This window comes from Mobula hypostoma, chromosome 9 (genome assembly GCF_963921235.1).
Source record: "Mobula hypostoma chromosome 9, sMobHyp1.1, whole genome shotgun sequence".
NCBI classification, from domain to species: domain Eukaryota; kingdom Metazoa; phylum Chordata; class Chondrichthyes; order Myliobatiformes; family Myliobatidae; genus Mobula; species Mobula hypostoma.
This window is the reverse complement of record NC_086105.1, coordinates 121,270,888-121,297,215: the sequence shown is the minus strand read 5'-3', so window position 1 is coordinate 121,297,215 and position 26,328 is coordinate 121,270,888. Positions and strand designations below refer to the sequence as shown.

General features: G+C 43.9%; 1 protein-coding gene across 1 annotated transcript in view; it reads left to right on the top strand.

Annotated features, from left to right (window-relative positions):
- The first annotated feature begins 550 nt into the window (after positions 1-550).
- Positions 551-26,328, top strand: part of rgs11 (regulator of G protein signaling 11) — a 148,816-nt gene continuing 123,038 nt past the window's right edge. The window contains exons 1-2 of the mRNA XM_063059565.1: positions 551-600; positions 1,059-1,152. Coding sequence (XP_062915635.1) covers positions 583-600; positions 1,059-1,152 — 112 coding nt within the window. The 5' untranslated portion in view covers positions 551-582. The remainder of the gene's footprint in view (positions 601-1,058; positions 1,153-26,328) is intronic.

Sequence of the window (26,328 nt, the reverse complement as noted above, 5' to 3'; positions counted from 1 at the left end):
CCTTATGCCAAATGCTACTTGCATTTAAATACAGCACCCTCAGTCCTGCATTCTTTGCCCTGTGATTAGGTTGGAATTAAATCAGGGGATTGCAGGGCGGCGCGGTTCAAAGGCCTGGAAGGGCCTATTCTGCGCTGTATCTCAATAAATAAATACATAAATAAATAGTTTTCATTGCACCTGTGCTTATGCCAATTAAATCGACTTAGAACAAAAATATCCCTCTTTTAAATATTCCCTGTCTACCCCCGGCTTCAATTGATTCTCATTAAAAAATAAAATTCTTCCTCTAAGCAAAACTTAAGGTCCGTGGTTGTCCGGTCAGGGTACAGTATTTGGAGTGATTGACAGCAAGGACACAATAATTTTAAGACTGGTGTTGTTTTAGAGGGACCCGCCCTGTCGCCCGGGGAGGAGAGGCGGGGCAGCCAGCTGCTGAGTGGTTTGGCAGAAGGCGCCGAGGTATCCCGGGGAGACTCTGTGGGAGCCGCTGCGGAGTAGGAGAAAGCTGAGCGATGCTACTCTGGTGTCGCCTTTACCATGACAATACACAACACTGGCTCTCACATCGGCAGCGCGCAGATGGCATGTCTGGCTAAGGTAAGGGGTTTTCGCTGACCGGTTGGGGGTGAGTGGAGAGAGAGAGAGAGAGAGAGAGAGAGCACTGCCATAAACTTACTTTAATGTGGAACTTACCCTTGCAGACAGAACTGAAAATTATGCGAGAACTTGTGTTTTCCGTAGCTACAGTAAATGGGTAAAAGTTAGCAATCGTAGCAAAGTGAGATTGCTTCGGATGGGGGGGCGGTGGAATTCTGTGCTTCAAAATTTTGATCTGCGATCTCTTCTCGAATAAAAAAAACTACGTGAAAATGGACGATCGCGGATCTATGCAGATAAATTCTACGGTAGAATTAATTCTGTTCTGCTCTGGGGTTAACTTTGATTAGAAAATGCGTAATCTCTTCGTTCAGTGTTTTATTTATGTTAGAGTACAAAAGTGGGAATTAGACTTTAATGTGGCTTTATCTCTTAATGATAATTATATTACTTTGCAGATGGAGAAATTGATAGTGGCAATGCAAGACCCCGACACGGGCATTAAGATGAGAATCCAAAGATTTCTTGTTCCTATTCCCCATTCAATGACTGGTAAGACATTCAGTAGAGTAATTCGAACTAGGAACAATAAACGGGACCAACTATCATTTCACTGTAGGTGGCTTGGGCAGTTTGTTTATCTTTTACTCTAAGCAAGATAACCACTTTTCACACATGGTTTGGAAAAGTTCCAAACTCTATTAGTGGCTTGGTAATTGGGATGAATCCCATCGTCACTACTGAGTGGTGATGGGGTGAGCAAATTTACTTTACTGTTTTTGGAAATTACCCAATTGTCAACTTGATTGATTAAATTGAAATGAAAATTGAGTTAATTTCTTGCAAGATATAGTGATCTGTTCGTAAACTGAGGGGTGAAACTAATCCTGGGCTTTGTAAAATAAAATCTGAAATGTAGAGTCTTGTTGTTTTCCTTAATTTTCTTGTTACTTCAATAAATGAAGAAAAATCAATAAAATATAACAATGTCTCATGAATGTATGTTGCATCTTAAAGTATGGCTTTTCCTCCACTATTGAACAGGTCTGTGGGTCTGGCATGGTTTTGTTATTGTAGTTATGTTGAAGGAATTTGTGTTGAGAAACTTGGGCTTGAAACTTTTCTTTAACAAGTGGGCTAAAGGAGACAATTGAGGTTTAACAAAGAGTTGGAAACTCATTTCAGATTTTCAGTTCATTTCTGCTAATGGATCTAAAAACTGCAGTTATCTACACATGCAGTTTTCTGGTAAATGATCAACTGCAACAGTGGATTGGAGTCAAAGTCAGAAGTTGAGCTTGTGATCTGCAAAGGTGCAATGCAAAACTTGCAGCTGCATAGAATTAGAGACACAACATTAATAAGAATAACTTGCTTATTTTATGTTTATCAGAATTATCACAAGAAGGAACACATTTAAACCAAGTCTATTGTGGTGGAATACATTGCAGAAATCATCCTGGAATGTTTAACTCTGCTGACCCTTACTAGAGCGAAGAAAAATGGCTGATCCTAAACACAAGGAAATCACAGGTGCTGGAAATCCAAGCAACACACACAAAATGCTGGAGGAGCTCAGCAGGTCAGGCAGCATCTATGGAAAAGAGTAAACAGTCGACATTTCACATCAAGGTCCTTCATCAGCATTTTGTGTTACAAAACTTGCTGCTGGTGGGATTTGGGAGGGTGGAGAGAGAGGAATCTCAAAATGCTGGAAATAGGTCAGGCAGACTTAGTAGTGAGAGGAGTGGAGTCCACATTTCGAGTCAAGAACCCATAAAAAACTTTCAAAAAGCAAAATGCCTTCAGTTGGAGAGAATGGGAAATGTCTGGTAAGGTACAAACCGTAGTTGTTGGCTTTGGTCTGCACCTTATCACAGACATTCAATATGTCCTCCTTGTCCAACTGTAGAGCCTGTTATGATAACTATTCCTTATCTTGAAACAGCAACCACCTCTCCTTTCTAATGCTTCCTAACCTCCAAGAAGCTTCCAGTATTTTCTGTTATTGCTCCAGTATCTCCTGCAATCGCTTTAAAACACAGTAGCAAATTCAGATTGGATTCCGGCATCCCAAGAGGTTGCTTAACTGGATCATGCAAGTTCCATATTTAATAATTCGTCTTCAAAATGCCATACCCAGCAGAATCATCACAAGCCTTGTGTATTGTTCAAGTTTTTACTTTGCCGGAGGTCAAAACCTAAAATTCGTCGGAATTGCCCCACCCTCTCAGACTTGTCAGTGGAAGGCTTTCAAAAATGCCATCTTTCAAGTTATTCAACCAGAAGTGTTGTCACCCAAATATAAGGTACACCACTGCGTGACACACTCCAGTTCTTCTCTTGTAGGAGATACTAGCCCGGAGCAGGCTGCCAAAATTATTTTAATAAAAGGAGATTGGCGACGTATTTTGGCTTCCATGGCAAAGGTGGTGCTGTCTATTATGAGAAGGGGCATTGCTAAGAGCTCTCTCTCTCTCCTCTTCATTGTTCAGTTGGCTGCAGCCCATTCTCTCAGTAATTCACAATTCGAAGAGCCATTTGTAATACCCGATCATTTCCAGAAGCATTTATGATTATTATTATGATTATGAGGACACGCAGTCCCCTTTTATTGTCATTTAGTAATGCATGCATTAAGAAATGATCAAAATGTTTTTCCAGAATGATATCACGAAAACACATGACAAACCGACTTTAAAAACTGACAAAAACCACATAATTATAACATATAGTTACAACAGTGCAAAACAATACTGTAATTTGATAAGAACAGACGATGGCACAGTAAAAGTCTCAGAGTCACTTGAAAGTCCCATCATCTCACACAGACGGTAAACCTCCAGCGCCGCCAACTTGCCGATGCAGCATCCCGGAAGCATCCGACCACAATCTTGACTCTGAGCGCATCCGAAAAGCTCCGAGTCTCCGACTACCTATTCTGCACTGAGCACCATCTCTGCCGAGCGTTTCAACCCCGGCCCTGGCAACAGGCGCTACGCAAAGCCGAGGATTTGAGGTCTTCCCCTCCGGAGATTCTCGATTGCACAGTAGCAGCAAAACAATGAATGTTGAATAATGAACACCACCACTGTTGGCTGAATCAAAGGTGGTGATTAATCAGCATATTGGAGGGAGATTGAAATTCTGGTTGTGGTGCCATACAACTAACTCTCACTCAATGTCGGCAAAACCAAAGAGCTGATTGTTGACGACAGGAGGAATAAATTGGGGGTGGGGGCAGCAGCCTGTACTCATTAAGGGATTGGAGGCAGAGAGGCCATAAGACATAGGAGTAGAATTAGGCCATTCAGTCCATCGAGAGGATCAGTAACTTTAAATTCCTGGGCATTATATAAGAGGATCTGTCCTGGGACCAGCGCACAAAATGCCATTTCAAAGAAAGTGCAGCAGTCCCTCAACTTTCTTAGAAGTTGTGCAGATTTGGTATGTCATCTAAAACTTTGACAGACTTCTGTAGTATCCTGACTGGTTGCATCACAGCCTGATATGGAAACCAGTGCCCAAGAATGGAAAAGCCTACAAAAACTGGTGGATGCAGCCCAGTTCAGTACAGGAAAAGCCCTCCCCACCATTGAATACATCTATGAAGAGTGCTGCCATAAGAACTCAGCGTCCATCATCAAGGACCCCCGTCATCTAGGTCATGCTCTCGCTGCTACCATCAGGAGGGAGGTACAGGAGCCTTGGGTCCCATACGACCAGGTTCAGGAACAGCTAGTATTCTTCAACCATCAGGCTCCTGAATCAGCGTAGACTGCAAGAAAATAAATCTCAGGGTAGTATTTTGTGCTGTGTATATACTTAGATGATAATTTTACTTTGAATCTTGGCACCAGGAAAGCCATTTCTTTTGGTCAGTCAAAGCCACTTAAAATGTGTAAGAGTTTCAGCAATAACCAAAAGAAATAATCCACCAATTAAAGTGCGTGATGTTGATGACTTTCAACAGCACTAATGGGAGTTTTTCCAATCAATTGAACCTATGTACAACTGGGGCAAAGAGGACATGATTTGTAGTGTTTTATCAGTTCCATTCATTTTGATAGCAATGCCGAATGTTATCAGCATTCATTCGGTCCATACATGCTAGATTTTTCATAAATATGGCCCTTACTACCCTTCCTGATGGAAGCATACGTTTACATTAGGAAACTTATGGTTGCTTTCTTTGAGTGCTCTTTGAACTCAGAAAAGTTTTATAGGGCCTAATTTTGCTTCTGATTTGTATTAACAATATGCTTCACCTAGCAGTCAGAATAATGGCACTAATTTTACTTATACCATTTTTGAGGTACTGTATGTAATTCTGGATGTCTAATTACCATAAGACACAGGGCAGAATTTGGACTATTGAGTCTACCATCATTCGATCATAGCCAACTTATTTTCCCTCTAACTCCATTCTCCTACCTTCGCCCCGTAAAGTTTGATGCCCTTGCTAGTCAAGAACCTATCACCTCTGCTTTAAATATACCCATTGACTTGACCTCCACAGCAGTCTCTTCGGAAACCTATATCTAACTCAAATCAGGGTCCTTTTACACTTGCCGTTTCTTGACGACCCACAAGTATTCTGCACTTTCTTATCCTATGTCATGTTCTAAGGATTTTATTTCACTTTTTTAACCAACTAACCCATCAGTCAATTTTAACATCATAGTGCCCACCTTTGCCAGGTGGGCATCTTGGTGATTAGAGCTGTGAGGTGAGACCATGCATTGTGTTTGGATCAAAGTGTTATGTTTATAGATGAAATGTTATAAGCATTTTTCTCTGGAGATCATGCCCACTGATTCTCTCCAAAGCAACTCAAGATTTGTCCTTGGTTACTAACTATTCAATTCACACAGAAAATGCCTGCCAATGTCCCTGCGTTTTTTTTAAAGTGTATCTCAAGATGATATTGAAATTCTCTTAGCCGTAGTATTCCAGTTGAAGTTCTTGGCTTTAGCAATGTTTGAAATGGCAATTACCTTCCAACTGCTAATCTTCATTCCCCCAATATCCTTCTGCCCCATGCAGAATACACATACTGACACTAAAACTGCAAGCATTCAGATATAGGTTGTAGAAAGCAGAGTCGCTGTGGGAACGTCAGATCAATATCTTGAGCAAGAGCTTGATTTTAATCTTCCCCATCCTTGTATGAGGAGGACACTGATGACTGAACATTGCACCTACAGCTGAGGCTAACAGAATAAATGCCATCACCATACCGCTGACCTGATGTTGAAGGAAGGTTATTTAAACCCTTACTGAACTCGTTTGATTTTGCCCTTAACTTCTGAGCACATATTGTATCATCCGCATTCTGGAGGTTTGTGCTTTCATCCATATCGTTAATCATGATTGAGAAATGTAATGGCCCCAACATTGAACACTGGGGGGGTTCCACTAATGACTTGACCATGCACACAGCTACCATCACTAATGACTACCCCTTGCCTTTGTGAATGTAATCAATTTGCTATCCAGTGATGCTCCTTGTACAGGATAAAATATTAATTTCATCTTTCTGGGTTTGTAGAAAAGACTCTGGCTCTTGCAGCTCAGTAGGGGGTCATTTGACCATTGCAAACCTCACTTTTTCTTTTAAGTTAGTAACTCTTTCAAAAATATTTCACATTGCTTTCTGCAGGTTTTGGTGGGTGTTGTTTCCACTCTCCTTCGTGTGTCCCAGATCATCACAATTGTGTGAAATATCGCAGAATATGATATGAAATTTGTTTTGTCATTAGGACAGTATGAAGACATAAAATTACAATGAATTACAAAATAAATAATACGTGCAAAAATGAGGTGGTATTCATGGGACTTCTCAGGAATCTGAAGGGGAAGAAGCAGTTTCTGAATTGAGTGTGGGTCTTCACACTCCAGTCCCTCTTCCTGATGGTAGAAGAGAGAAGAGGGCATATCCAGAATGGTGAGGATCCTCAGTCATGGCACTTTCTTGATGCACAGCCTCTTGAAAATGTCCTTGATAGTGGGGAAGAGAGTCTATAATAGAGCTGGCTGAGTTAACGACCCCTTCTGATCCTGTGCATTGAGTCCTCTGTCATGCTGTGATGCGACTGATCAGGATGCTCTCCATTACACATTTGTAGAAACTTTCAGGGTCTTTGGTGTCATACCAAATACCCTCACTCCTAATGAAGTAGGGCAACTGTTGTGCCACCTTTATGATTGCATCAATGTGTTGAGCCCAGGGCAGATCAGGAACTTGAAGCTGCTCCCACTTTCCTCTGCTGACCCAGTGAAGACTGGTGCATGTACCACAGTTTCTTTGTCTTGCTGATTGAGGTTGAGTGTGAGGTTGCTGTTGCATCAACACTCAATCAGCTGATGTATCTCACTCCTGTACATCTCCTCACAGAGATTCTCCTAACAGTGGTGTCATCTCTGAATTTATTGATAATGTTTGAGTTGTGCTTCACCACACGTTCATGACAGTAAACAGAGGAGCAGCGGACTGAGCATGTATCTTTGAGGTGGGCTTCTGTTAGCAAGAAGGGAATGTTATCACTGATCTGTACTGACTGTGGTCTCCCACTGACAAAGTCAAGAATTCAGTTGCAAAGGAGGTATAGAGGCCCAGGTTTAGTAGCCTGATGATTAATACTGAGGGGATGGTTGGATTGAAAGTTGAGCTGTAATTGATAAATTGTGTTTTACTGTTGTCTAGGTGCTCCCAAGCTGAGGGGACAGGCAGTTGGATCCCTGCTACAGAAATGGGTGAATTGCTGCAGGCCCAGGTCCTTGCGCAGGCAGGAGTTAATCTATATACTACTAAAACTCTCATGCTCTGTCTGTCTATTTGTGACCTCCAGTTAGCGCAAACGGTGCATTACAGCGGCACTTTTTTTGGCTAAATCGAATTAAAATGCGCTAACTTACAGAATGCAGGCAAAGTTCAGGGTTATATATTCGTATAAAATTGCTCATTCGCCAAAAATCAACAGGCTGGCTTTCACCCGAGACCCAATCGGCCATCATGGAAATTGGGACGCGACAGCCCAACGAATACGCACGGCCAGCCTCAGCAGCGACACCTACCGGAGCAAAAGGACAGGGCAGCTCTATTTCGAAGGGTCACATTCTGCTAATCACCATCAGCATGTGCAGGATTGGGGCAGATCTAACTGCCACCCATCAATAAGAGATAATTAAATCTTATTGTAATGACATACTTCGAGATACCCATAAAACCCTTTGCTGCAGTCAAAGGACAGCGGTGACTATATCACGTCCATTTAGGAGAGTGCCAACCACGTCATCAAGAATAACCAGCATCCTTTGGTGTTAGTGCTTTGTATCTTCTATCCAGCATTAGGGTAAAAAAAAATTGGTCAGCCTAATTATGCCACGTGGAAAGGGAAGGGGGACATTATGGTCAAGAGATGACGCCAAACATCATCAGGAAGCGGCAAGGAGCGGGAGAGAACAAGAATTGGATGAGGCCAGGGCTGCATGACTCCAGGATCAAAGAGGACAAAAAAAGTTGAGAGAAGAAGAGACAGAGGAGGAGAGGCATGCACGTCTCCAGGATCAGAGACAAAGAACAAACAGCAGAAGAGTTGAAGAGACAGCGGATGAAAGGATTGCACGTCTCCAGAATGACAATGAGCGGCACGAGGATGGCAGATAAACCAGAAATGATCCCATCAAAACTGTCCTTCGTTAAATGAGGAGGAGCTATATTTGCTTCGCTACGCATCGTTCTTCTTTAATAAACTGAGGTTTTCTACTTCAGTTTCCAAAGCAAAGCAATACCAATAGCATTCAGGAAAATTTATTGTACATTCTGGTCACGTCAGACTGCACTACCCTTCTCTCAAAGGGTGCCCCAGCAGGTGACCCCATTGTCTAGTTCTAGCTATATCCAACCTCTCGAAGCACTTCATCACAGTAGATGTGAGTGCTATTAGGTGATGGTCATTGTGGCAACTCGCCTTGCTCTTGGGCACTGATATGTTTGATGCCTTTTAGAGCCTCATTCCACAGCTGTGAGAGTCACCACAGGTGCATTGCCAAGTACACCATTGGGGCCTGATGCCTTGTGAGGGTCATCCTTTGAAGGATGTTTTGACGTTGGCCTCTGAGATGATGATCCCAGAATTGCCAAGTGGTATGGGGAGTCATACAATTGTGCATAAAAGACATTGAGCTCAACGGAGAGAGAAGCATCGTTGCCACCTAAGCTGTTAGATTTCACTACAGGAAACAGTGGCATGCAGATCCTGCCACAGCTGCTATGCATCCAATTATGTCTACAATTTCATGTGGCATTGAATTTTTGCTCTCTGGATGGCCTTTCAAAGGTTGTAGCTGGAATTCTGTGTTGCTGGCCTTGAAGGCCATATATCTGCCCTCAGCAGACTATGAACCTTCTGATTCATCCAGGGCTTCTGGTTTGGGAAAAATTAGGTATGTCCTTGAAGGTGCACACTCGTCCACACAGGTCATGAAGTTGGTGACAGCTATGGCATATTCATGCAAATCTGAAGACAAATCCACCAATTCGAATCGGTCAGGTAAATGCTCCTCGGCGCCTCTTGGCCATAGACGCACCCTCCTCACCACCAGTGTTGTGGTTTTTAGGCTTCTAGAAGTACATCCAGGTGATCAGACTTGCTCAAGTATGGATTGGGTGACACAGTAAGGGTTTTTGGTGGTGTAACAGAGATTGAATCTCTCCATCTGATCTTTCTATATCCTTCATGACTTTATCAGATCCATTCTACTTTCCAAGGAACAGAAGCCCAGCTTTCCAGTCTCAGCACATCCTGAGAATCATCTCATAAACCTCTGCTGCAACTTCCATAATGTCTTTCCAACTTTCGTCAGTTGTGGCATCCAGATATAGACACAATAGTTCAATCATAACCAAACCACTGTTTTATAAAGGCTTACTTTGTCTTGTTCTTGTGGACTTTGTGTGTGCTGGTTTAACCTTTTTCTCAACTTGCCCTGCCACATTCAATAAACTATGTATATGTACCTCATCACCCTGTTCTTGGGCTCCTTTTGGAACTGTGCCCTCTATGAATTACAAGATAAATTGTGCAAAATTTTATAAAATGTTGTGTATGATTGTATTTTCATTCAATTTTTGGTTTGTTCTATTAGCCAATTTCTTACCAGATGGTCCCAGTTCCCCCACTATTGGTGTGGATCTTGTTAATCCAGGTGATATCCCAGTCAGCATGACTCTTGTTCTTGTCACTCTCATCCAGAGGTTCTTGTGGACAGATGTTGCATAGTCCTGAGGGTCCAGCCCAAGACCCCTACCAGGCCACCACTACCAGGACCTGAACGCAGGACCCCATAAATGGACAAGGCTGGACAACATGGAATGAATGGAATGCTACTTTAGCAGCAACCCACATGAAAGAGGATACATCAAGCTCATGTGGTCACTCCAGCAACAATGAAGACCATCATCTACATTCACAAAAAATAACAGGTTACCCAGCGATCAAACATTGTCACAGAGGATTGTTATCACACCTTGAATTGGAAGACATACAATCACGATGCACCTCAGCAACATCACCACAGAACTGAGAGGATTGGGAAATGTGAGTTCAAACCCCACCACCACAACTCACAGATGGTGCAAAGGTAATGGCATCACCTTGTACAGGGAAAATGCAAGTTTGAACCTCACCTTGGGGCATATGGACGCTGGCTGCTGCAGTCATTGCTAAACTGGCGACTGTCAATCAACAAACTAGGCTCTCCAGACATGGCTATTAAAATTCCATTTGACAGCATGCTAGAACATGCTAGTGAAGCACTACTCACAATTGCAACCTCCAACATAACTGAGATCAGTAACCTGATGTGTGTTGGCACCGCAGTGGTCCTACAAATGCTGGATACAAACTGGAATACAGTGGAGAGTACTTTTATAACACATCCCCCCCCCCCCTCAAAGTCGACAAGTGGAAGCCAGGTTGAAAACCACAAGGGCAGATGTCAGCAGATTAGCTGAGCTGCAGAAAGGTGGGAAGACCAGACTCATCTCTGCTACTATGGAAGTACAGGGGTATGTCCATAGTCAACACCCTGGAAACTACCAAGCAATGGTTAACAGCTCTGGATACCAGACTACAGAGGTACATTAAGGACACAGAGGCCAAGTGACTAAATGCACTCTCCAAAGAACAAGGATAAGTATTCCCACAGTTCCAGAGCAACAACATGCCAGTACCTGAACCAACCAAAATAGCAACTGAGTGCTGGAAGAGTATACAGGAGAAAGCATAACATAAACAGCAGTGCCCAGTGTCTGAAAGACTTACAAGCAATCTCCCAGAGGAGGAACCAGTCAGCACCAGAGCAGATGTTCAGCATTGGGTAGCAAGTATGAAGAACTGGATATCACCAGGGCCCGACATGTTCCATACCTGTTCGTCCATTATTGTCGTCAGTGATGACCTCGACACCATTGATGGTGTTGAGATTAGCGCGTGATTTGGATTTAAGTGAGGGAGAGTTGCTCAGCGTCAGCCTCACTCTCTCTTCCCACTTCCCATCTGGATCCAGTGTTGAGACGACCAGAGATGGACTAGGCGCAGTGGATGACCAGGACGTCTTCTGTGTCTTGTCGTGCTCTACACGTTCCACGACACTTGCAGAGACTGCCTTCTTGACCGTTGGACCTTCCATTGGTCTCGTCCACTCAATCCGCTGGAGTCTGACTTCACATGCTGGGATAGACAACTCCCTATCTCACCGAGGGTTTGAGACCCGTCGGCTACCCTCACCTGGTTTAGCCGGCTTGTCGAAGCTGTTGCCTGGGGTGTGGCCGCTGTCGCAGGCAAACAGCTACGGGGAGCCACAGGTGAGAGCTGAGTGTCAGGTGGGGACCAATGGTGGACTAACCGCCTTGAAAAGGACTCGACATGTTCCCCCACCTGAGATCTACCCCTCCCTGACACCCCATACACCCCTATGATCCACACCTATTGGCTGAAGAAGCTGACAGCTCAAATGAACCAGCTGCTTTGAAGTAGGCTCCCGCCATGACTGGATAACTGAAGGAAGGACAGTACTTGTATTGAAGGACCCTCACAAAGGAGCAACACCATCAAGCTACTCGCCTATAAGCTGCCTGTCAACAACATGGAAGCTCTTATCGGGCATCATAGCCACCAACCTGAAATAACATCTGTGTAAATTCCTGAACCCTTCTCGAGGATTGGTACTGGAACCAGAGGCTCCAAGCACACACTACCGGTAAACAAAGCAGTCATGTGCAACTCCAAGACCAGGCAAACCAACCTAAGCACAGCCCGGATCAACTACCAGAAGGCATATGACTCAATGCTCCACACATGGATTGTGGAATGTCTCTCTCTGTACAAGGTCAACAAGACACTTAAGGACCTTCATCAAGAACTTAATGGGCTACTGGAGGACAATGCTGGAAGTTAACTCAAAGCCAATAGAACAAGTGACCATCAGATGTGGAATATACCAGGTGATGCACTATCCCCATTGCTGTTTGGCATAGGCTTGAACCCCTTAAGCCAGATCCACTCAAAGAATGGATATGGGTCGAGGTTCAAGAGTGCAGTGACAATCAGCCATCTCCTGTATGCCAGAAATGAAAGAGACATTGACTCACTAATCCATCTGACGAGGGTGTACAGCAGAGACATCGGGATGTCATTTGGACTGGAAAAGTTCAGCTGGATGGTAGGCAAACTCTTCAGGATTGAAGGAGTCGAATTACCTGAAGGCCACATACCAGGTGTACAGGACAGTTTCAAATACCTGGAAGTCCTGCAGATACATGGAAGCCATGATGAGGACATAAGGAAGGCTGCAACATCCAAGCACCTCCAAAGAGTGAGACGGGTACTTAAAAAAAATAGCTGAATGGGAAGAACAAGATCAGAGCCATCAACATATTTGCCCTACCAGTCATCACCTACTCAGCCACATGTGCTGGCCAAGAAATGAACTGGAAGCTGTTGACATCAAGACCTGGAAAGTAATGGATGGAGGATCCCATCCAAAGTCCAATGTTGAGTGATTGTACACAACCAGAATAAAAGAGGACAGGAATTTGGAAGTGACAAGGTCACAGTCCTAGAAGAAAAGTGAAACTTCTATGAGCATTTCAGGAAGATGGTCGCTAAGGACAGCCTGCTAGGAGAATACCTCAGACAGCAGGCAGGGGATATGGAAGTGGGTGAAGCAGAGCCAGAGGACCAGAGGCCATGGCAGGATAAGCCAATGTGCAGGATGTGCCATCGCCAGATAGTAGAAGTAGCTGACATAAGGAAGTCCTGCCAACAGCTGGAAATGGCAGGGCTGAAGGACAACACAGAGGCACTGCTCATGGTGCACAAGAACAGGCAGTGAGCACAAGAGCAATAAAGCGGCGAGCTATCACACCAGACAAGACCCAAGATGCAGACTGTGCAAGGAATCCTCTGGAACCATCCAGCACATAGTAGCAGGGTGCAAGATACAGGCAGAAACAGCATACGCTGAATGGTACAACCAAGTTGCAGTAACTGTGTACAGGAACTTTAAGTATGGATTGGACACTCTACCAAAGTCCAAATGGAAAATATCTGAGAAGGTAGTGGAGAATGACAGAGCTAAGATCCTGTGGGACTTCCAAATACAGACTGATAACTGGATACTGGCCAGCCAATCAGACATGGTAATACTCGACAAGGAACTGAAGAAAGCAATAGTAATAGATATAGCTATCCTGAATGACAGTAACATCAGGAAGGAAGAAAGAATGAGAAGCTCGAGAAATACCAGGGCTTGAAAGAGCAGATAGAATGGATGTGGAAGGTCAAAGCCAGAGTAATCCTGTCAGTGAGAGGAGCTCTTGGAGCTGTGACGCCTGGACTGGGATAGTGGCTCCAACAAATCCTGGGAGCAGCATCTGAGATCTCTGTCCAGAAGAGTGCAGTACAGCAAGGATATTGTGCCGACCCTTGAGCTCCCAGGCCTCTGGTAGAGGACAGGAGAGTGATGGAAAAATACACAAACACATCACCTGTAAGGGGTGAGAGAAAAAAATTGTAAAAAGAACAGTGGAACTCTGCTGTCATCTTTTCACAGCTACCGTCATGCAGGATGTACAGAAGCCTGAGGTCGCATATCACTAGGTTCAAGAACAGCTACTTCCCTTCAGCAGGCAGTTCTTGAACCAAGAAGCCCCAGTCACTACAGTTGAATAACACCATGATCATTTTATTTGAAAATGGACTTTCTATTTGTTGTAATTGTGTTCGTTCTTGTAAATGTCTGTGTTTAATTTGTTTTTGTGTATGTTGCTTGTATGATTCTCTGTGCCTCTGAAGCTACTGGAAGTAAGTGTTTCATTGCAGCTGTGGATGCCTGTACTTCAAGTTCAAGTTTGTTGTCGAAAGATTGGAACGACTGGGCTGGCATACTCTGGAATTTAGAAGGCTGAGAAGGGATCTGATTGAAACATATAAGATTATTAAGGGATTGGACACGCTGGAGGCAGGAAGCAAGTTCCCGCTGATGGGTGAGTCCAGAACCAGAGGCCACAGTTTAAGAATAAGGGGTAGGCCATTTAGAACGGAGTTGAGGAAAAACTTTTTCACCCAGAGAGTGGTGGATATATGGAATGCTCTGCCCCAGAAGGCTGTGGAGGCCAAGTCTCTGGATGCTTTCAAAACAGAGATGGATAGAGCTCTTAAAGATAGTGGAATCAAAGGTTATGGGGATAGGGCAGGAACTGGATACTGATTGTGGATGATCAGCCATGATCATACTGAATGGTGGTGCTGCCTCGAAGGGCCGAATGGCCTACTCCTGCACCTATTGTCTATTGTCAACTGTACAGATGTGTACAGCCAAATGAAACAACATTCCTCAGGGGCCAAGGAGCAAAACTGTGTATGTATAAAAGTACAGTATTCTGTTGATGTGCAAGTTGACACAATGCATGTATGACATAGTTAAATATATATTATATTGTGCTGGGGCAGCAGGCTGAGGGTAGCAGACACCAACGGAATCAACAAACTCATTCGTAAGGCCAGTTATGTTGTGGGGATGGAACTGGACTCTCTGACGGTGGTGTCTGAAAAGAGGATGCTGTCCAAGTTGCATGCCATCTTGGACAGTGTCTCCCATCCACTACATAATGTACTGGTTGGGCACAGGAGTACATTCAGCCAGAGACTCATTCCACCGAGATGCAGCACAGAGCGTCATAGGAAGTCATTCCTGCCTGTGGCCGTCAAACTTTACAACTCCTCCCTTGGAGGATCAGACACCCTGAGCCAATAGGCTGGTCCTGGACTTATTTCATAATTTACTGGCATAATTTACATATTACTATTTAATTATTTATGGTTTATTACTATTTAATTATTTATGGTGCAACTGTAACGAAAACCAATTTCCCCGGGATCAATAAAGTATGACTATGACGATGACTATGACTATGTTACTGGCACTGCCATAAATAATGTGTACTGGGTGATAGCAGGGTGTTCAGAAATCTCACAGCCTGGGGGAAGAAGCTGTTACCCAGCTTAACAGTGCTTGTTCTTGTACTGCAGTCCCTCTGTGTGACGGTAGGAGGTTGATGAGATTGAGACAGGGGAGGGGCCTTGACAAAAATGATGAGGACTCTGCAAATGCGGCACTTCTGGTGTGTGTGTGTGTGTGTGTGTTCTGCATTGGGCTGGGGGGTTTGGAAGAGAGACCCCGATGATTGATTTGATTCTCTCAGCAGCTCTCACAATCCATTGGAGAGCCTTGCAGTCAGATGCTTTTCAATTCCCATACTAGACGGTGATACAGCTGGTGAGCTCTCTTGAGGGTGCTCCAATAGGATTGGGGTGGGGAGCCTTGCTTGCATCAAACTCCTCGGGAAATGGAGGCACTGTTGTGCTTCCTTGACGAGAGGTAGTGTTGAGGGACCAGATGAGGTTATCCGTGAAGTGTACCCCAATAAACTTGCTGCTCCTGACTCTCTCCACAGAGGAGCAGTTGATGTACACCAGGGAGTGATAAGCCTGCCCCTACCTGAAGTCCACAATCATCTCTTTAATTTTGTCTACACTGAGATTTGAGTTGTTCACAACAGTCCATCAAATCTCTGCCTCATGCTGATTCATCATTGTTGCTCAGGAGGGCAACCACTGTGTCATCAGCAAATTTAATGTGGTTAGAGCTGAATCTAGCAGTACATTCATGCATCAGTAGTGTGAATAGCAGTGGCTGAGCACACAGCCCTGGGTGGTGCTAGAGGTCACTGTGATAGAGCTAGAAACATTGCTTTCAACGTGGAGTGTCTGAGATCCCTCGGTCAAGAAGACCAAGATCCAGTTCCAGAGGGAGGTGTTGAGACCCAACAAGGACAGTGGTTTACCCCAAAAGCTGCTGAGGATTTATTGCAACACACATCAAAGTTGCTGGTGAACGCAGCAGGCCAGGCAGCATCTCTAGGAAGAGGTACAGTTGACGTTTCAGGCTGAGACCCTTCGTCAGGACTAACTGAAGGAAGAGTTAGTAAGAGATTTGAAAGTGGGAGTGAGGATTTATTGTATTGAATGCAGAACTGAAGTTGATGTAAAGCGTTCTGACATGGGAGATGCCATTCTTCAAGTAATACAGAGAGCAAAGGTGATTGCATCATCAGTGGACCAGCTTGGGGAATATTCATACTGGTACAGGTCCAAACGTAGTAGGAAGACAGGATTTAATGCCATTTATGACCACATGCTTAATTGCACTTTATTGTTGAGGTCAGCATCACTGGATGGTAGTTGTTAAGGCAGATCATTGTCGGGCTGTAGGGCACTGGTATGATAGTGGTGGCCTTGAAGTCTGCAGGGACAGTGGACTTCTGCATAGGACAATAAACTCCACTTTGACTTTGCAACCCTCTATTGTGAAAATCACCTCGTCACAGTCACACTGTTTCCTGCTTGTTTTGTGTCTGGATTCTTGGCTAATCACCTTAAACTCATGACCTCTGGTTACTGAACTTTTTTCCTCTCCGTTCTCTGTCAAAGCCCTCAATGATTAAGAATATCTCTAACTTTAACTTCCATTTAATAAAATGATGGTTGATCCACAGCCCCACTTTCCTGTACTAGTTCCATACTTAATTGATTTTATTTTAAAAATCTATAAATCAGTCTCAAATATATTAAACAATTAAGCAGCTGATTTCCTCTTGGATAGGGAATACCAAGGATTTGTTGCCCTTTGTGTAAGGAAATCTCATAGCAGTTATGAATTCACAAAGTGAGTGTAGCTGCTAGTTTAATTCACTCCAGCCTGGGGACTCATACTAGCATTTGCCCCACTGAGCCCTGCAAGAAACTTGTACTGTATGTTTCAATGAGATTGGCTGTCACTCTGCTAAAGTCAAGAGCATAGTCAAATTTTTTTTCATGAGATAAATCTACCCTCTCAGATGCGTCTGGTGCACCTTTGCTGCATTCTGTCTATCGCAAATACATTTTGGGGCGAGGCCATATCTGTACTCAATAATCCAGATAACATCAACTTTATCAGTAAGATCTCCCATGTACTCATCCTCTTGCGTTCCCAATTAACTGCACCTTAATGTTAACTTGCTCTACACCCAAGCCCCTCTGAGCACTAACACTTTGCAGTCCCTCACCAATTAAAAGTTCAACATTCCTATTTTGTTCAGCCAACATTTTTCCTCACCTTTATATTCCATTCTCTGTGATCTTTCTCTGTCTGCCTCTATCTCCTTGAAGCCACTTTGTATCTTCAGAGCCTACACTGCCACCTAGTTTTATATCATAAACACACAATTTCTGCAGGTGCTGGAAATCCAAAGCAACACGCACAATGCTGGAGGAACTCAAGTAAATAGTAAAAAATAGCATCTATGAAAAATAGTAAACAGCCCTGATGAAGGGTCTTAGCCCAAAACATCAACTGTTTATTCTTTTCCATAGATGCTGCCTGTCCTGCTGAGTTGCTCCAGCATTTTGTGTGTTGCTTTTATATCATAAATTCCTGGCAGGAACTCCTGCTGCAGGTGGTGGTGGACTCTGGTGACCGTTTGTTCAAACTGTATGGAGACAGATCCTTTCTCGTGCTACACTCCTCCTCAATATAAGGTACTCGGCAGATGAGTCCACTGAAACCTTTTCCTTTTTAAAAAAAAAATTTGTTCCTGAGGAGTCTTATTTCTTTTGATTTTTCCTATTGCTGTTTGTTTAGAAAATATTCTCAGGTGATCTTTGTTATACACTAATCTCTTAAACTTCCTCTTCAAACTTTTCAGTTTTCCCCCACATTGTATTCTCTCAAGGATTCTGTAATTTTATTTGCCAGGAATATTCCTCTATTATTCTGACCTCTATTTCCAGTACCACAAAGATCCAGCCATCCTTCCTCATCTTGAGGATATGCTAGATTGGTTCATAACCCATCTCTACCTTGAAAGCCCGCAGTTGCTTATCTATTATTTCCTGGCCAACTTTGGATTCTTATTCTCAGTTACTCAAACTACCCCAGGTTTTTGCAATGGCCATTTTTCTTTATTTTATTGCCTAATTCTGTCACATTTTCATTTGCATATTACTGAATGGGGTGGGGTGGGGTGGGGTGGGGTGGGGTGGGGGAGAATCTCCAGTTGGAAACACAAATGCTGGAGGAACAGCAGGACAGGCAGCGTTTGTGGAGAGGAAGAAACAGTCAACAATTTGGGTAGGGACCCTTTATCAGGACTGGAAAGAAGGGGGAAGAAGCCAGGATAAGAGGCTGGGAGGACAAGGGAATAGAAGCTGGAAGGTGACAGAAGAAGCTAGTTGAGATTAAAATTTCCAGTGGGAGGCTTTATCCAGTATCTTCAGGTGATTGGTATTAACTTCAGAACTGTATTCCCTTCATTTTCCCCACTTGTAAACTATTGAAAAAGTAATTTGTTAAACCCAATGTCACTAGCACATCCATGAAGTATTTTGTTTCCTAAATTTAGAAGTATTATTGTAAGTTGTGGACTTACTGGTCAAAAAGCTATTAAAGATAAAAGATCTTTGAAATTAAAGATCAACTTTTAATGTTCAATTTTTCCCTCTGTGGATGTTACCTAACCTGAGTAGTTCTAACTTAAAGATGTCCAACAATTGCAGCATTTTGTAAATCACGGTTGCAACATTTTCGTTCTCTTTCCTGTATTCTTAATCATGAGCTCTGGCAAAGCCACTGACATACACGAATGGTCTGGGTGACAACCAAGAACAGATTGGTGACTACTGGTGAGACAGCTGACAGCTTGGAAAGGTGGCAACCAGGGCAGGACAGGCTAGCAAACCATCCAGCATCTTTTGAGAGGAAAATATCCTACAAACCACAAACAGATTTGCAGAAACTTAACCCCAGGAAGCCTGAGATGGGCAGAGGATGAGTATCCCACCAGGACCTAAAAATAGCAACCTTTGCGAATAGACCATCAGTTACGAGTGAGAAGTGCAATTGCGACCAAGTCCACAAGAACATGTGTGGTCTTAAAAGTACATCAGATCAAAATGAAATGCCTGGAGCAGGAAGTGAGCAATGCAATGCACAGCATTTACCCCTAGTGAGACACAGGAGCCCGGCGTGGAGTCGCCCACAGTGTTCAATCTCCAATTGCCGGAAACTCTTACTCCAGGCAGAGTAGCAGGACTCCCTCCAGTATGCCATCAGGACGTATTTCAAGCTGGGGCCTGATCCACCTTGACTGGGTTTTCTAGGTGAGAGTGTCTGACATTGAGAGACCTGAGACACCTGAAGACCTCAGGTTACATTACTGATGTGTCCCAGTGCATCCTAGGATGTATCTGTGCATTCATCATCTTCTACTTGCATCTCCTCCAGATGGATCCACTGTGAAGATTCATCACCTGTTGGATTCCATCCAATTACAAATACAACTTTTGTCTCTAGGGCCCTCCCCCCCCCCCCCCCACCGCACCTTGGAACATGTTTGAATTCCGACCTTTCCCTGGAACTAATGAAAGGTCATAACCCTGAAGCTTTAAACGTGTATCTGTGAAGGTACTGCTGGATCTGCTGAATATTTCCAACCATTATTTTTGCAATTAACCAGAAAGGTGCCCAGCCTTTTTTTTAATCCTTTGCTCTAATGGCTTTTACTTCATAAGCATATGGCATATCAAAGGATACTGTTGCGCAAGTTTCCCCTTCTACTTTGAGAAGTATGCTTTGTGCATACACTTAATGGTACAGTTTAAAGGGGGATCTTTTTTTTAATTACATTTGAGATGTCATTCTTTTCTATTGTAATACATTGAAGTATCTATTCAATGCAACACTCAGCCTTAATAAAGTTCAAGGCCAGACATCTACTGATGGCATACCATTTCAGTGACCTCAGTCTCCTATTTGACTCCCAGATTAACCAAAGCCCATCGGTATTAAAAGCCAATGTTGGGTCTCCACCATTCTCTTAATTGAAGGTCGGTGATTGTGAATGACAGAAAATTAGGGGATGGTGTTGATAATGAAGGTTATTATGGCTTACAGGAGGATCTTAATCAGTTATGGAATTGGGCTGAGCAGTGGTAAATAGATTACAATTTAAATATGCGTAGGTTGATGCATTTTAGAAAGCTAAATGGCATTGAGCGTATTCTATGCACTGGGCTTCTCCGCGGATTGTCACCTTGTCGTGGTGGAGAAGCTTGTGTGGTCCTGTGATCCCGAGAGCAATGCTGTCTGGATCTGTGTTCCTGGTAGGGTCACCCATGGCGGTAAGGTCGAGGGTGAGGTCCCTGACAAAGAACAATCCAACCAAGACCTCAGCGGTGGAACAGGCAAATGAAGTTACTTCGAACTCAACGGCTGTGAAGGCGGATGAAGGCTGCAACAAATCCATCAGCTCAATTGTCATGGTTTCCATGCCATTGGAATCGGTTGGTTGATTTGTGAAATATTGTGTGCTTCTTGGAGTGCAGCATCAAGTACATGTTAATCAAATACACAAACAGGTGTCTTTGCTCTGTGGGCCACTTCTTCAGAATGAAGGCCATCATCCTTGACCTCGAGGGATAGCCCCGACGACGACGATGCACTGGGGAATGTAAAGGAATAGAGGGTCCTTGGAGAACAAGCACATACCGTCGTTCATTGAAAGCAGCATCACAGGGAGGCAGCTTGGTGGAAAAATATTTTAAGTATGCTGACTTTCATTCTGGGCCTTAAATAAAAGAATTTGGACTATTGCAGTTGTAAAAGTTGTAGGGAAGGCTGCAGTTGAAATACTGTTTACAGTTTTGGTCATCTTGTTATAGTTAAGACATGGTTAATCTAGAGTGATTAGAGAAAAGATTTACAAAGAGGTTGTCCGTACTAGAGGACTAGAGTTGTTTGGAAAAGTTGTCCTTTATTCCTTGGAACATGGGAGATTGAGAGTGATCTTGAGTGTTTAAATTTATGATGAACGTGGATAAAGTGGATGATACCCATTTTTCTTGGGGAGGGAAGTAGAAATGAAGGGGCCATAGATTTAGGTCATGAGCATAAAGGTTTGAAACTTGAGGGGCAGCTTATTCTACAGCAGGAGGTGAGTATATGGAACTAGCTGCCAGAAGATCTGGTTGAAGCAGATACAACTATCATTTAAGAAGCACATGGATTGGTACGTAGAGGGGCAGGCCTTACAGGGACGTGGGCCGAAAGCATTAAATTGGGACCGGCTGGATGGACATAGTGGTTGGCATGGAGTCATTGGCCCAAAGAGCCTGTATCCATGTTATATTGCTCCGACTCTGAAACCACTTGCCCAGGCTGTGGTAATGAAATTCTGGCTATGCAAAGAAAGGAAATGTACAGAAAAGAAACTGTGGGTCAGAGATGGAACATAACAAAGATGTTAGTGATGGATTGCTGACACACCCAATGCAGTGTCACCCAGAGAGGGCACCACACCTGCCTCCTTTGCTGTGCCACGGTTGCTCCCAAGGGGCTAAGTCTGGGCATTTCCACTAAAGACCTCAGGAGAGGAGGTGATGGGAAAATCATAGTTCTTATTCAATTCGTAACAAATTAGAAATTTTCCTTACAATGTTTCATTGGAATTAATTGCACCGCACCAAAATGTGCTTTAATGCAGTAGTGTTTGATCACTTCATGCTAAATTTTCTCCATTGTTCTGGACAACACAAAACACTTCCCCTCTGAAATGGATGTCTGCAGCTTCAAGGCATAGTACAGATTTGAACCCACAGCCCCCATGGCATCTGTTTAAACTGCAAATGTGGACTCCTGTTGTGACAACCTACCTATTAAATCCTTGGAATCAGAATCAGAATCCTTTATTATCGCCAAGTATGTGGACAAATACAGGGAATTTGATGCCGGTTTCCCTGAGCTCTCACTGTACAAAATCAAAAGCAAACAAAACAATAGTGCAAATAACCATGAACTTTATACAATTAAGTATACCTGTGTATGTACAGGTGGACTTTGTTTATAATAAACTAAAATTCAAGTGTTCATAAGACTGATGGCATACGGAAAGAAACTGTTCTTGTACCTATTTGTCCTGGCATACAGTGATCTAAAGTGCCTACCAGAAGGAAGGAGTTGGAACAGGTGATGTCCAGGGTGTGATGGGTCTACAGTGATGTTGCTTGCTCACTTCCTGACTCTAGATGCATATAAGTCCTGGATCGAGGGCAGCTTCACGCCAATAATCCTTTCCGCAGCCCTGAGGGTTCTTTGGAGTCTATTCTTGTCTTGTTTGGTAGCTGATCCAAACCAGACAGCGATGGATGAACAGAGAACAGACTGGATTATTCCTGAGTAGAATTGAATCAGCAGCTCCTGAGGCAGGTTGTACTTCCTGAGTTGACGTAGGAAATACAACCTCTGCTGAGCCTTTTTGATACGAGTGTCCGCGTTGGGTGTCCACTTCAGGTCCTGGGAGATTGTGACACCCAGAAACCTGAAAGTCTCCACAGCAGTCACAATACTGTTGGGTATTGTGAGTGGGGGGAGTATTGGGGGCTCCTCCTGAAGTCCACCGTCATCTCCACAGTCTTGAGCGTATTTAGCTCCAGATTGTTCTGACCACACCAGAGGGCCAGCCATTCCACCACCCGTCTGTATGCAGACTCATCACCATCTCGGATAACGCCAATGACAGTTGTGTCATCTGCAAACTTCAGGAGTTTAACAGCTGGATCCTGTGAGGTGCAGTCATTAGTGTAAATGGAGAAGAGCAGTGGGGAGAGCACACATCCCTGGGGAGCACCGGTACTGATTGTCCGGGTGCTAGAAATGATGCTCCCCAGCCTCACTTGCTGCACTCTGTCAGTCAGGAAGCTTGTGATCCACTGACAGATGGCAGGGGAGACAGTGAGCTGGGTGAGTTTGGAGTGGAGGATTTCTGGGACGATGGTGTTGAACGCTGAGCTGAAGTCAACAAACAGGACCCTCGCAGAAGTTCGTGGATTGTCGAGGTGTTGTAGTATGTAATGCAGTCCCATGTTGACTGCATCATCCACTGACCTATTTGCCCGATAAGCAAACTGCAGGGGGTCCAGCCGGGGGCCTGTGATGTCCTTCAGGTAAGCCAACACTAGTCTCTCAAAGGACTTCATGACCACAGATGTCAAGGCAACAGGCCTATAGTCATTTAGTCCCTCGACAGTGGATTTCTTAGGGACTAGAATGATATTGGAGCGCTTGAAGCAATGAGGGACTTCACACAGCTCCAGTGATCTATTGAAGATCAGTGTGTAGATGGGGGCCAGCTGATCAGCACAGGTCTTCAGGCAGGAGGGTGACAGGCCGTCTGGGCCTGGCACTTTCCTGGTCTTCTGCCTCCAGAACAGCTGACTCGCCTCCCTCTCATAGATCCTGAGTGCAGGTACAAGAGGGTTGAAGTGAAGGGGGATAGGGGGAGCAGCATTAGGGAATGTACACCACAGTAGAGTGTATGAGAGCTGGCAACAGTCTGTGACTAGAATCATTCACTTTAAGACATAGTGATGAAACTTCCAGGTCTTTCAATACCTAGGGTACTGATTGCATTTTTTATTATTGCAATGCAGAAACTCTCATGTGCTGCTCAGCAGAGCAGGTTGTGATGGTGCCTATCAGAGATGCTACCCTCTGCGTTGCTCCTTACATCAGTAGCTCCTACTACCACTAGTGCTTTGTAGGGAGCACTTTTCTTTGCACTGTGGCCCAGTGTTGTTCAATAGAAATTGCTCATAAGTGAGAGTTGCTATTACACATCTTATGCACTTCCTATTAATTCAGTTAAATCTAACCTCTGTTAATGTACTGAAAGATCTGCCATCATTTAGCACAAAACTTAATATTGTATTCAGTAAGTTACTAAATAAATATATTTATTAAGTGTGTGTGTGTGTGTGTGTGTGTGTGTGTGTGTGTGTGTTCTGGGTGGGGGTGTGTGTGTGTGTGTTCATTCCAGCTCCTGTACCACATTGGTGATAGGAATGCAAAGAGGGCATGTGCTGAATGATAGGGGTCCTTAATGAGGGATGCTACATTTTGAGGCTTCACCTTCTGAAGGTATTGTTGATGCTGGGGAACTAGTGCCCACGATGGAACTGGCTGACTACAAGTTCCTGCAGCTTTTTCCAATCCAGTACAGTAGCCCTTCCATGCCAGGTGGTGATGCACCCAGTTAGAATGCTCTCCACGATACAGGTGTAGAAATTTGCGACAGTCTTTGGTACTTGTTGATTAGAACTGGGCTATGATTGAATTGCACACTGAATAAACAGCAGCAGCCTGACATGGGTATTGCTGTTGTCCAGCTGATCCAAGGCCAGTGAGATTGCATCTGCTGTAGACCTATTTTGGCAAAGACAAATTGCAATGAGTCCAGCTCCTTGGGTAAGAGTTGATTCTAGCCATGACCAACCTCTCAAAGCACTTCACGGTAGATGTGAGTGTAACTGGGCGATGGTCATTGAAGCTTCCCCTGCTCTTGGGCAGTGGTATGATTATCACACTTTTGAAGCAGGAGGGAAACTTCGACAGTGAGAGATCGAAGATGTCCTTGAATACTACCACCTGCTGATTGGCACAGGTTTTCAGAGCTTTGCCAGGTACACCATCAGGGCCTGATGCCTTGACGGTTCTCCCTCTTGGAAAAATGTTTTGATGTCGGACTCTGAGACAGATCAAAGAGTCACCAGATGCTGCAGGCAGTCTTAAACCATGAGCTTATCTGGAAGTGAAGCATCACAGCCATTCATGATCTTGGGTTTCACTTTTTAGGAAATAATGACCTGCAAACCCTGCCAAAGCCGACGTACATCTGATTCTGTCTCTAACTTCAATCAGAATTGTCCTTTTGCTCTTAAAAAAGCCTTTTGTAGATCATACCCGAACTACTTGTACAGTTCTGGATCACCAGTCTTGAATGCCACAGACCTAGCCCTCAGCAGACGACGAATCTCCTGGTTCATCCATGGCTTTGGTTTGGTTATGTCTGGTATATTCTCAAAGGTGCGCACTCGTGCACACAGGTCTTGAAGTCAGTGACAACTGTGATCTATTTGTTTAGGTTCAAAGATGAATCCCTGAATTCCACAGGTGGTATGTTGTTGGTAGTTCAGAGATTTTGAATTGGCCTAGTTGAAATACCTGTAGTAATCAGGAAGACATCAGGGTGCGCTGTTTTATGATTGCTGATTATGGTGCACAGTGTCTCCTGGCTTCTATTTTCTTAAAGGGCAACTGTGCTTGTGGTTTGCATCCGCTGTCCAGGGTTAGTCGATTTTTGAGTATCAATAGATTTTGTTTAAATCTTCAAACGATGTTGCTTATTGAAGTACCCATGGCTGTCACTGGATCTCAGCTGCAGTGGTCTGAAATGGGAATATTTAGTGACTCCCATTGGAACTGCGTGCAAAACGATGCCACTTACTGGTACCATCTGAAGGAAGGCCTGACGTGATCAGACACAACCAACACAAAGTTGATGGCACAATTTAGTGATGCACAATTTAATTCCAATGAAAAATTGTAAAAGAATTTTTTTCATTTTTTCTGTCTTGCGCAAGGAATACAAATTCTGCATCCTCTGTGCTTTTGACCCAGCAGGACTCCAGGCCTGTGCAGTGGTGTAGGATGCACACTGAACACTGCTTCCAGGATTTTATCCACACAAGTAGGCTTTGAGTGTCTGAGGCCTGTTCAGGGTAACTTAAGAGTTCTGTCAGCACATGGACTATTTGGTCTCCTTAAGTAATGTGCTCTGTGTCTGCTCTCCCACAGGCACCTTTCACCCCATTTCACCACCAGCAGCACCTCAATTGATCGTGCCTCATTAATCCTCATTTGGCCACAGTTGATGCAGTCTTTCCACCAACATGCCAACTCCCCTTGTGATTGGACTCAATTAGTATCATTCTACATATCACTGAGTTTCTCTGGACTCTTCCAAACATGAGTCTAGCAGGTACATGGGGACCTAGGAGCAATGTTGGGAACATTGTGAACTTGAAGTGGAAGTGGTGGACTTGCTGCTTATTGAGTCTGGACTTATTAATTATTGAATCATTGCACTTGAATCAAGACGATTACAGAAATGTAAAGCTATCAAATCCATTTTTCCAGGTTTTATATAATAACTTTAATCTGTGTAGTTAAGGATATTTGGTGATCATCTCGGGTTGAGAGATAAATATTTGGAAATAATAAGGTTCG